Source organism: Pteropus medius, unplaced genomic scaffold (assembly GCF_902729225.1).
Source record: "Pteropus medius unplaced genomic scaffold, Ma_sr-lr_union100, whole genome shotgun sequence".
Classification (NCBI taxonomy): domain Eukaryota; kingdom Metazoa; phylum Chordata; class Mammalia; order Chiroptera; family Pteropodidae; genus Pteropus; species Pteropus medius.
Window position 1 is genome coordinate 22,255,842 of NW_024354502.1, and position 12,329 is coordinate 22,268,170.

General features: G+C 30.9%; 1 protein-coding gene across 19 annotated transcripts in view; it reads right to left on the bottom strand.

Moving 5' to 3' along the window:
* VPS13B (vacuolar protein sorting 13 homolog B) overlaps positions 1 to 12,329 on the bottom strand; it is a 685,469-nt gene that overhangs the window by 582,995 nt on the left and 90,145 nt on the right. For 18 of the 19 annotated variants that reach the window (XR_005650917.1, XM_039853834.1, XM_039853836.1 and 15 more), the window contains one exon: positions 9,380 to 9,504. Coding sequence is in view for 18 of the 19 variants with exons in the window: in XM_039853834.1 (XP_039709768.1) it covers positions 9,380 to 9,504 (125 nt within the window). In the remaining variant the exon portion in view is untranslated. Of the gene's footprint in view, positions 1 to 5,722; positions 6,047 to 9,379; positions 9,505 to 12,329 lie in introns of those variants that run through there. The other variant, XM_039853851.1, reaches the window with a different exon arrangement.

The window sequence follows — 12,329 nt, forward strand, 5'->3', positions numbered from 1 at the left end:
TAATGGAGAAATTGATCAAGATGGAGTATTTTCATTCTGATCATGCTTAAACACCTCTAGTGTGTAAGCTAATGAGATAAAATAAAGCATATATAAATAAGGCAGTAAAATTTGGGTCTCACAAGATAGCACATTCTTGTGTGTCCAATCTAAAACTTTAGGTGGGCAAAGGAGCATTTTTTTTTAAGGACGGTCAAGTTCAGATGTGAACTGAATACATGAATGGAGCCAAAGACAAATGAAGATTGCTGTATTTCGCACTCTCAACTGCCCTAAGCTTCCTTAAGAGACCTAAAAATTTTTAAGAACTGTAGAGCATTTGATTGAAATAATTTCAGAAGTCATTCACACATTTTGATTAGTTTGAATCTTACTTTGATGAATGAATCATACCCTGAATCATCTATCTTTGAAGTAACATCCATCGTTAGAAAAATAATCTTAGAATAAGTGCCTTGGCTGAACTGATTTACCACTTAATATCTCAAAGAGCTATTATTCTCTCAGATTTCATTATTCTCTTAAATTTCAAATTTAATAGTAATGAATACTAGGCCTATGATAGTATTTTTTTTAATAAATAATGCCCACAAAAATAATTTTGAATTCCTTTAGTATTATCACTGTTTTTAAAAAAAAAAAAACTCCCATTTTCCAGTAATTAATAGCACTACTGCTAATAACAAAAAGATGACAAAGTCAACAGGTATATGGATTTCAAAGAAGAAGGTGTGTGTGTATGTAATCCTAGATATATTGGAACCATGAGGTGTTTACAAATCATGTTAAAAATAGGTACTAAGACCCCAATCTTCCTGATGTTTCTAAAATCTTCTATGTCCTCCTAAAACTTATCCTAAATAAAAGTAAGTAATCCAATGAATGGTCATTTGATTGGCTGTTCATTTGTTTTCATTTTGATTCTATTTTATTTGGTACTATTAAGCTTGTCTATAATCTAAAGACCATCATGCACTATAACCTTTAAAGAGCTTAACAGTTATATACCTTTAGAAAATTTTGAAAATTTAAAGAAAGAAGGAAAAGATCTCCCTATAGTGTAGAAAGTTATAAAATCTTTCTACAGAAAAAGAATTTGTTGTAAAAGTCAGCCATCTCTGTAAACACTAACAGCAAAAACTACTATGAAGATAAATTTGTAAACAACGCTAAGAATTCTAACAAATTCAACTTTCTCCCCCTCCCAATTAAGTAGAACTATTCCAAATATGCACTTGACCACTTTTTACTTGCTCAAGCTACACAAATTTGTAAGAAACATTGTGTCAAATCTAAAAAAATAACTATTTCAAACAAAAAGCAAAAGATAAACAAGTAAACTCAGCTTCTGGCTTTGGAGTTAGATTAAGAGAGAGAGAGACAAGATTAAAAAGCAAGGTGGTACCACAGAATTGGTGAAAAAACATGTAAATCATATATATAATAAGAGATTAATATACAGAATATATAGGAAACACCTAAAACACCACAACATAAAAAATCTCATTTAAAAATGGGCAAAGACCTGCAAAAGAATGAAACTAGACTGTTGTCTATTACCACGCAAAAAAATTAACTCAAAGTGGATTAAGGACCTGAATATAAGACCGGAAACAATAAAATGCATAGAAGAAAACATAAGAACGAAACTCAAGGACCTTGGACTTAAAGAGGATTTTATGAATTTCACCTCAAAGACAAGGGAAGTAAAAGCTAAAATAAATGAATGGGACTACATCAAACCAAAAAGCTTCTGCTCAGCAAAAGAAACCGTCAACAAGGTAAAGAGACAACCATCCGAATGAGAAAATACATTTGCAAGCAACGCCCCCAATAAGGGCCTAATATCCAAAATATACAAAGAACTCATACAACAAAAAAAAGCAAATGATCCCATCAAACAATAAGCAGAGGATCTGAACAGACTCTTCTCCCAAGAAGACATACAAATGGCCAATAAATATACGAAAAGATGCTCAACATCGCTAGGTATTAGGGAAATGCAAATCAAAACCACAATGAGATACCATCTCACACCTGTCAGAATAGCTATAATCAACAGGACAAGTAATAACAATGCTAGAGAGGATGTGGAGAAATAGGAACCCTCATACACCGCTGGTGGGACTACAATTGGTATAGCCACTATGGAAAACAGTATGGAGGTTCCTCAAAAAACTAAGAATTGATCTACCATATGATCCAGCAATCCCACTACTAGGTATTTACCCCCAAAACTTGAAAACTCATATCCATAAAAATATTTGCACATGTTCATAGCAGCATTATTCACAATGACAAGGACATGGAAGCAACAGAAGTATCCTATGAGAGATGATGGGCTAAAGAAGCTGTGGTACACATATAAAATTGAATATTACTCAGCCATAAGAAGAGATGAAATACTGACATTTGTGACAACATGGATGGACCTCGAGATAATCATGCTAAGTGAAATAAGCCAGACAGAAAAAGTTGAAAATCACATGATATCACTTATATGTGGGATATAAACCTAAAAGCAACGAATGAACAGGACAAACAGAGACTCATCAACATGGACTACAGAATAGTGGTCACCAGAGGGTAGGGGGTGGGGGAGGAGAAGGGTGGTAGACTGAGTATGGGGGTCAAATATAGCGGGGGTAAGGGTGAAGTGGGTAAAGGGGATCAAATATATGGTAGATGAAGGAAACTGGACCTGGGGTGGTAAACACACAATAGAATATTCAGATGTCAAATTTTAATGTATACCTGAAAATTATATAATTGTATTAACCAATGTTACCTCAATAAACTTAATTTAAAAATAAATAGAAAAATAAATAAAAAATAAAAATGAGCAAAAGACTTGAATATATTTCTCTAAAGAAAATATACAAATGGCCAAAAAGCACTTTAAAATATGCTCAACATCAGTAATCATTAGAGAAAAGCAAATCAAAACCACAGTGAGATACCATTTCATATTCATTCGGATGGCTATTATCAAAAAGCCAAAAATAATAAGTGCTACAGCACTTATGGATGTGGAGAATCTGAAACCCTTGTGCATTGTTGGCAGGAATGTAAAATGGTGCAGCCTCTGCACAAAACAGAATGACAGTCTCAAAAAATTAAACAATTACTATATGATTCGGCAACTGCATTTCTAGATATATACCCAAAGAGATGATAGCAGGGACTCGAACAGATATCTGTACATCCATGTTCACAGCAACATTATTCACAATAGCTAAAAGGTGGAAATAGCTCGAATGGATGAATGGATAAACAAAATGTGGTACATACACAGAATGGAATATTATTCAGCTTTAAAAGGGAATGAAATAAGTAGGGGACAGGAGGAGAGGAAGGGAAGAAAGGGCTCCCTCCTACTTTCCCTCCCTAATTAACATCTTTTAGAAGGAAAGGAGGGAGAGAGGAAGAAAGGGAGGAGGGAGAAAGGGGGGAAAGGAGAAAAGGAAGGAAGGAGTTCTAATACATGCTACAGCATGGATGAATCTTGAAAACTTTATGCTAAGTGAAATAAGCCAGACACGAAAGGAAAAATATTGAGTGATTACACTTACATGAGGTACCTGGAGTAGTCAAATCCATACAGAAAGTAAAACAGTAGTTACTAGGGGCTGGAGACAGGGAGTAATGGGGAGTTATTATTTTAATGGATACAGAATATAAAATTTATGGAGATAAATAGTGGTGATAGCACAATAATGGAAATACACTTAATGAGACTGAATTCTATACATAAAAATGGATAAAATGGTAAATTTTATGTTATGTATGTTTTACCACAATAAAAATTAAAATAATAATATTTTTTAAAGCAGTATGGTACAGCTGAAGGAGCTCTGAATCAAGAAAATGAGGATCAAATTGCAGCATTGATATTAACTAACAAAACATACACTCTAAGGTAAGTAATCTGACCTCTCTGGGACTCAGTTTTTTCATATTTGAAATGAGAAGATTGTAATAGATGATGTCAGTATTTCTTTTCGGTTAGAAACAGTCCATGAAAGCACATTCCAGATGCCAGAAGAACCAAAGTTGAAAATCAGGCTGTTGCCACTCAAATAGAGATAAGAGAATCAACATCCCAGTTAAGTCTTAACCAGTTTTAAGACATTCTGTTAAAGAGAATGTTAATCACAAAAGCAGACAGATGAAAATAAACATGGTTTTGGAAACAACGGAGTACCTCCAGGAACTTTAAAAACACTCAACTCTATGTTCTTGAGGCCTTCAAAATGTGGTATTATAAAAAGAACAGAGCAGTTGAGCAAACATTTTGAGACCTATGGAGTGGATTACTTATTCCCTAGGTTTGCTAATAAATAAATACAGGCATTTTTGTTAGACTTGAAGAGCCTATCCTCCATTAAAGCTGAAAGCATTTACTCTGGTATTATTCTGAGTCAGGGCAGAAAAATGACTGCTCCAGTTCCCATTTTAGGGTGACAAAAGGATCATTATCTGCCTCACCTCCCCTTTAGACACCACATCAATACCATGAGCCTACTAGCACCAAATCCTGTATTTCCTACTTAACACTGAACTCAAACTTAGATTGCTCAGAAGCATTTCCTACCACAAAGGAACTATTCAATAACTTCACTAGTCAAAGCCCAGCTATCTGGTGCTGTACTAAAGTAAAAAATGGGTGCTTAGTGGAATTCCTAAAACTTATAAAGGAATGTGTGTTTTCCATGTACAAAAATGGCTCATATGTAAGCAATAATTATGAAAAAGAAAAAACGTGAAAGTAAATTTTGATTCTATAAAAGAAAGAACTTTAGAGCTGCCCAACAATGAATCTGGCTGCCTCACAAACTAGCTATCTCCCTTTCAATAAAATGTTCGAATTCTGATTAGACAACTATATATCAGACCTGTGTGAAAGACTCAGAAATTGAAATAATACCTAAGATTCCGCCTAACCCTAATATCTACAATTCTAAGAGATCAGCATCACAATAATATCTACATACTATCAACTGACACTGGGAAATTTATTAGCTATGCTATCATAACTAGCCTCTCAATACATGGAAATCCACTGAGCAAGAAACACATTGAGCCTTCAAAGCTGACTAACAAAAGATAATGTATGTCTTCATTCCTTCGAGTAAGAAAGGGAACAAGGACTATGGAATTAGATAATCCTCCATGAGAATCCTTGTCCAGCCACTGTGTGACTTTGGACAAGTTATATAACCTCTGAGTTTTTTTTTATAAGAAGGAATATCATCTTATCTCACAGGGTTGTTATTAAAAGTTTGTTAAACTAAGTACCTAACAATGCATAAAAAATACAGAATTACCTTTCAAATTCTACCCATTCCTTAATAGCCTGCTAAAAAGTTACCTTCTTCATGTTCTCCATGACATTCTAAGCCAAAGAAATTTTTCTCTGTACTTGCAAAGTATGTTACATATTACCTCTATGAATAAGGTCACATTTCTGAACACTCAATTACAAGAGAAAGTGAACTTGAGGTTGTATTATGGTTGCAGTTTAACAAGCCTGATCAGGAAGAAACAGGGCTAATAAATACTTGATTAACTAGTTTAACTATATATTTATTAAATTTTATATGGTTTAACCATTTTTAAGTTTTCATATTAAAAAGCTTAGACATCCTTATTTATGTCCAAATCTAGATTCCAAGTAACTTTCCAAATTCCTCCCTGACTATATTCATTCACATCTCCAATAGACTAACCCCGATTTTGTTCAAACAATATTATCCCCTAGAAGCCTCAAAACCCCAACCAACCTTTCAATACCTGGACGTCTTTATGATTCAACCATTAAAGCTCAACTTCTCTGAAGCCATCACTGTCGTCTCAGGAATATTTTCTATTTTCTTTAAACAGGACATTTTTCTTAAGCTTTAATTTTGTAATTTAAAGACCACTGTTTTCATATGTCTAGTGCTCTCCCCTACCAGACTATTAGTTTTCATGGTCAGGAGAATATCTCTTACTCTCTTTGCATCCTTCTTTATTCTTTCTCCAATCCTAACATGTAGCACAATGCCTATCAAAACACAGAAAATCAAAAAAGATTTAATGAATGACATCTAATCTCTCCTAATACAATTGAAGCTTCTTAAGGAAAAGGAAAAGTACCAAAGAAATAATAAAAGAAACTGACACAAGCTTCAGGTACTTATTTTTAAATTAAAATTCCAGATGTATAAATCATCAATGTTTATGTAATAGAATACTGTATAATGACAAAAGCAAAAAAACTAAACTCTATACTATCTAAACAAGCTATCTAAAAACTACACTCCATAGTATGGATGAATCTCATAAACATTATTTTGAGTGACAGAGGCCAGTCAAAAAAGGATATATGTTGTAGGATTCCATTTATATTAAATCCAAGAACAGATAAAACTAATCTATGCTATTAGAAATCAGGATAATGATTAACCTTGGAGGACTGAACAAGAGAGGCTTTTAATATCCTATTTCTTGATCTTTCAGCTGGTTACCAAAGATCAGTTCAGTTATGAAATACCATAATATACGTTCTTTTCTGTAAGATATTATTTCAATTAAAAATTTTTAAAAGAGTTGAAATACTTATCATTTCTGTTCTAATAATATGTTAATAATGCATCTTAGAAGCCTATAGGCATTACCCTTTGTAGAAATTTTAAATATAACTATCTATAAAAACCAACACTTAATTCTGCTAGCGATAACAAGGTTATATTTTACTGCCCTTAAATCAGCCCTTTACTGCCATTTTTAAAATATCTTTAAAAAAAGTGGTGAATTAAAATTTAAGTTAATTGCTCAAGATTTCTGTAATTAAATATCACTGATCACTGTCTTTCCCATGATATCCTACACATTTCGATCCTGTTCTAAGGGGTTAAAATAACTAAATGTTAACCTGATATAAAACATTAAGGAAAAAGTTTTTGTTGAAAAGTTTATTTTTGTACGTTTGGAAATTACGTAATACAAAATGAAAAATAAAATATAACCAAATATTTTGAAAAAATAAATTCTAAGAAACAGGAATTTAGTAATAGCTTGCTCATTGAGGCTAAAATACATTAACAGGAACATTTAAATGGAAGAAAAAGAATTTACTTTAAATGTTACTTAAAAATTTACTAGCAAACTTGATTAAAGTAAATGGTAATTAGCTTCAACTTCACACACAATTAAAAGTTCAATTTAAAAATATTTTTAAACAATAAGTATAAACAATTGTGCTCATTTACATAAAATCTAGATTTTTTTTCACTGCTAACTCAAACATACCAACTAAATTTTTTGTGTGCTATAAAATGTGTTTGTTTTAAAAGCTGTGGCCTGAAGTAAATATGCTCTTCTCATTCTTGAATGAAATGTATACACAGCATCAGAAATGTGCAGAAACTTTGGAATGTGAATTTTAAAAATCCAAATGAAACAACTTGTGTAATCTGAGGGAGAGATCATGAATGGGAACAGAGCTGATATATAATGACATAAGCAGGGTGCCTTACTAAAAAAAGTCTCACTCAATGCATGAGTTAAATAAAACTCAGTTCTCAAGTGATTTTGATTTAATTCAAGATTATATAATATATTATATCTGGTATTTTATTCACTTCATTTAACTAAGATACATCTCAGTTTATTGAGTTTTGTATTTATTACTTTCAATGTAGAGTTACTAAGAATAATTATGGTTTATTTTCTATTAAGGGAAACAATTTAAAGAAACTATTTCACAGTAATACAGTTCTGCAGAGCATAACAAAAATATGAAATATGAAATAATGAGAAGTGGTGTGACCTACAAAAAAGCAAATCATATCTAAATAAATATCAGCATTCTGTGATCTCATGCTTTTAGTATTTAACTGGAAAATCTTCTTTTAGATGTCAGTGGACATATTTTATAACACATTTGACAATATTTATAGTAAGCCCTATATATCCTTAAAATAAGCCTTGAGTATTTAAATATTCAATATTTTTCATATAAAGGCTTATAATCCATTTTGGTAAACTGGGCTTTATTTTAAAAAGTTGTTAAGCATTTTCTATAGTATATAGCACTGTATTTCTAATAAAATTTCAGTGTTATGAATGGTAAATCAGCACATAACTGAGATAATAGTATCACAAATATCTATTAAAGTTGATATAACATATCATCTGGGATATATTCCACGATATTTCTTAATAGAACAGAATATAAAACTTGACTCAAATGCAACATGCTATGTATACATGAATAAAAAGTTGAAAAGTGAATCTCTAAACATAATAAATGATATATGAGGAATACGGAAGACTAAAGACAAAATTAAACTTATGAAGAGAAAATACGAACAATCATTTAATAATGACTTCATTTTATAAAAAATCTGGTTGTAAGACAACTACGATTCTGTATATTTTTAATTTTCTGGATCAACAGGAAATCTCTTTGAAAATGTAAACATTACTTTACAAATTTCATTCTAAAAGATATATTATTTTAAAAAAACGTTATTAATAAATGAAGTACTTTGGATTAAGAAATATGTTTTCTGAAAGTTATGTTGCTTTTCATAAATAACTAAAATACATCCTGTGAAAATAAGCTTACTAATTAGGATGAGAAAAAGACATATTCCAAATAATTGAAATAATCTAAATTTTAAAATATAAAACTATTTTACTTTCTATTATATTCTAATAATTTCATATATTAAACCTTATTTCATATATTTAAACAATTATTTAATATATTAAAAGTATTACTTGGAAATAAAAGAAAAGTATGATTAGTAAGTATTGACTTTCTTTCTATAAATCTTTTTGAATTTAGGGAAATATAACCTCCAAGTAAAGTAACCCAATAGTGAATGAAAGTAAGGGTTAAAATCAATTTCTTCCAAAATGCAGTAATTACACATAAACATGTCAAATATTTTAAAGGTGTGTCATGGGTATACTTTTCTCAGTGGCTATGAATACACATAAAATTCTTATTTATGTGATACTTTGGCCTTAATATTAATATGCAACTTTTCCTTTAATCTCTGTACTTTCTCAAAAAGGAAAAAAAAAAAAGCCTTTGCCTTTGCAATTCCTATTACAGTAAGAAGCAGCAACATTTTACTATAGCTCCAACACTGATTAACAGTTATTACCTCAACAACAATCATCACTACCACAAAAGGTATTATGACTTAATACACTTGAGACATTAAAAGAGTTTTTTTTTGTGTCTCAGTAAAAGAGTATAAATTCAGACATTTTTCTAAAGTTTTGTATAAAATTAATTCACTGGTATAAGACAAAATTGTTTTTCTCTTCCTAAAATAATAAATAAAAATTACCATAAACCACATTTTAACATAATACTTACCAGCATGTGGGTAGTTTCAGAAGTTTACCATAAAGGGCAGTGCTGAAAGAGGGAATAATCGGTACAGGTAAGCAGTAAGATCCCCTACAATCCAAAGATGTCAGTCCTGCCTGGAAACCAAATATCTGAAACAAAAAGAAAAGATCCAAATGTTCACAGAGACAAAGTTTTAATAAGCACAGGATGAAATACGTCAGTTTCAATTTGCTCTACAACAGCTGCACGCTAAATATGTTCCAATGTCTTTTTCCACTTCCCAAACATCAACATTTTTTTATTCAACATTAAGTCAGAATTAAGAGATTTAAATATACAACATTTCTTTAACATTCCTGCTTTTTTGACTCACTTTCTAAGTTTCACGTTTTATTTCTATACATAATTCTCATTTAGTGTTTCTTCTCTGTAAACTGTACATATTTTCTATTAAATTAACTGCACCATGCACATGTAGATATTAGCTTTAATTAATATCAGTAGTAATCAGTTACTATTATCATTTTATGACTAAAAGAATATTAACTATAAGAACAATCTTAAAAATATATTTTGACTTCCACTTACATTACACACACAGAAAAAGCATATCCAGATATATCCTAAAATGTTATATCTTCTCCCTTTTGTGTGAGAAAATAATTGTAGGACTATAGTTTCTCACCCAGTAAACTTGGAACATGGCATAAATTGCTCTTCATATGTTTAGATTTAAAACGAGCAGAATGTACTCAAAAATTTTATAAGCATTCCCTGAAATTTCTGAACACTGTATTTGCCTTAATAGGAAGAATCAATATAACATCACATTTTACATGAAACACTGCAGAGAACTAAATATGATGTTTCTGCTCCAATTATTTCCAATAAGGTGAAAGATAAACATCTCAAACAGGAAACACTGACACAGGGATACAAAACAGTTACTGTTCTCCAACAACATGCAAAAGCAGCTTAACCCTAATATTTATCTTTCATTATTATTTCTTATTCCTTGGGTTTATAAAGCACTGAGACTTTCCTATCTCTAGGATTAACAATAACTGCTACATTCTATAATGAAACATGTTTAAAAATTCTCAATAACTAATTTTCAAAAACAAAATACTTTCATTTAATGAACATAAACCAGTGATCAATTCCTTAGAAAGTATTAAGCTACTTCCCAATAGTTTTATAAAGCTATTATACCCTTATCATTCATCAAACTGACAATGTCAAATCCTTTCCTCTAAAGTCAGTTTTCAGAGAACAAATTATTTTTTTTGGAAATAAGACTTTAGTTAGAATGGCATACTTCCAGAGAAAACTGAACTGAAAAGGACCTACCTACCTATCTAATTAGTATCAAGGAAAATAAAAGTGATATATCTATTAATTCCTATAAGTCCAACTATTATACAAGTGAGAAAAAATACAGAACTGAAAATATCACATTAGATTATCTATGTCCAACTAAGAACTCTCTCAAGCTACTTTCTCATAGTCTATAAAATGCCTCAACAGTATAATCGCAGACACTATTATTAACTGTACTCAGATGGAAACTGGGTGTAGAGGAGATCCCCTGCTGTTAGTTTGCAGAACTGCAGAGGACTTTAGGGATACTCTGTATTACATAATTGTTTTAAAGCTTTTACTCAATTTACATATTCTCCAGAGATACTTCTCAGGAAACATTCAAGCAAACATAAAATTATAATGAAAGAGGGCCTATCTACCACGTCAAAAATAATTATTTCAAAATAATCAATTTTCAACTCCTTAAAATTAAAGCAGTAAGTCACATATATTTACAATACCTATATAACCTAATAACTTTACAACAACCCTTGACCAAGATTACAAACATTTTATCTAGAAAAATGGAAAACCAGCACAGTATTAATTGAGGTTGCTTTCACCAAAGATGGTTCATATACTCTGAAACAGAAGTACTGAACACTGCAAAGTTAATAGTCTGAAGCAGTAAGAATGTACGAAGCAGTAAATTTTAACTACTAACAGAGATTTTAGCTGAAGGAAATGTCAACTTGAATAAGATGGCTTACATATCACAATGAAAAGTCAAACACGTACTGCCATCTTCAAAAAACAATCTAAGTAGAAAACAATAAAAATAAATATACAATCTATATTTTAACACTGTAAAACAAATGTTCTTGAATTAACATCTCATATCAAAGAAACTATAGTTAAAAACAAAACAACTTATTTCAAATAATTTAATAAAAATTAGTAGGCTAAATTAGGGTTTGCAATGGTAAAAAGACAAAAACTACGAAAAGCATATACTATTAATGACAATGAAAACACATAACTGTGATATGAAACAAATCATTTTTATGCCATTGTTATTATAAGACACTCGGTATAACAGTATAACTAGCATCCTAAAGATGTGCCCTTTCTTAAAGGGATTAAAAAATTAAGCATTACCTTCATGTCAAAAGTTAATCTGTATACAGTAATACACTGAACCATGTAAAAAACTGAATAAAAAAATGATTATAACTAGAAATCTACAGCATAGGAATTTTAGAAAGAAAAAGGTCAGAGGAAAAGAATGCAACCTGATCTAGTTAAACATTCGAACTTCAGAGCTAGAACTGCTTAGAGATTATTTAACTAAATTATCTCATTTCACATATGGGAAAAAATGAACTCCAAAAAAGATAAAGGACTTCTTCAAAATTACTTATTGCTAGAACACAAGATAATGCTTCATTTGATTTAGCTCATCTATTAGCTCACAATGTCATTCTGCCTTGCTTCCTCCCTCCATTTCCTCCTTCCCCTACCCAAAAAAATGATTAATTCTTCACTTATTCTTAAAGAAAAAAACACCTTTCTCACCAACTCTTCTCCTTCAACCATCAGTAAAAATTATTTCTCACCTTTCCTCAGCAAATATATTCAAAGAGTAGCCTAGAGAATGCTAATTTTTTTCATT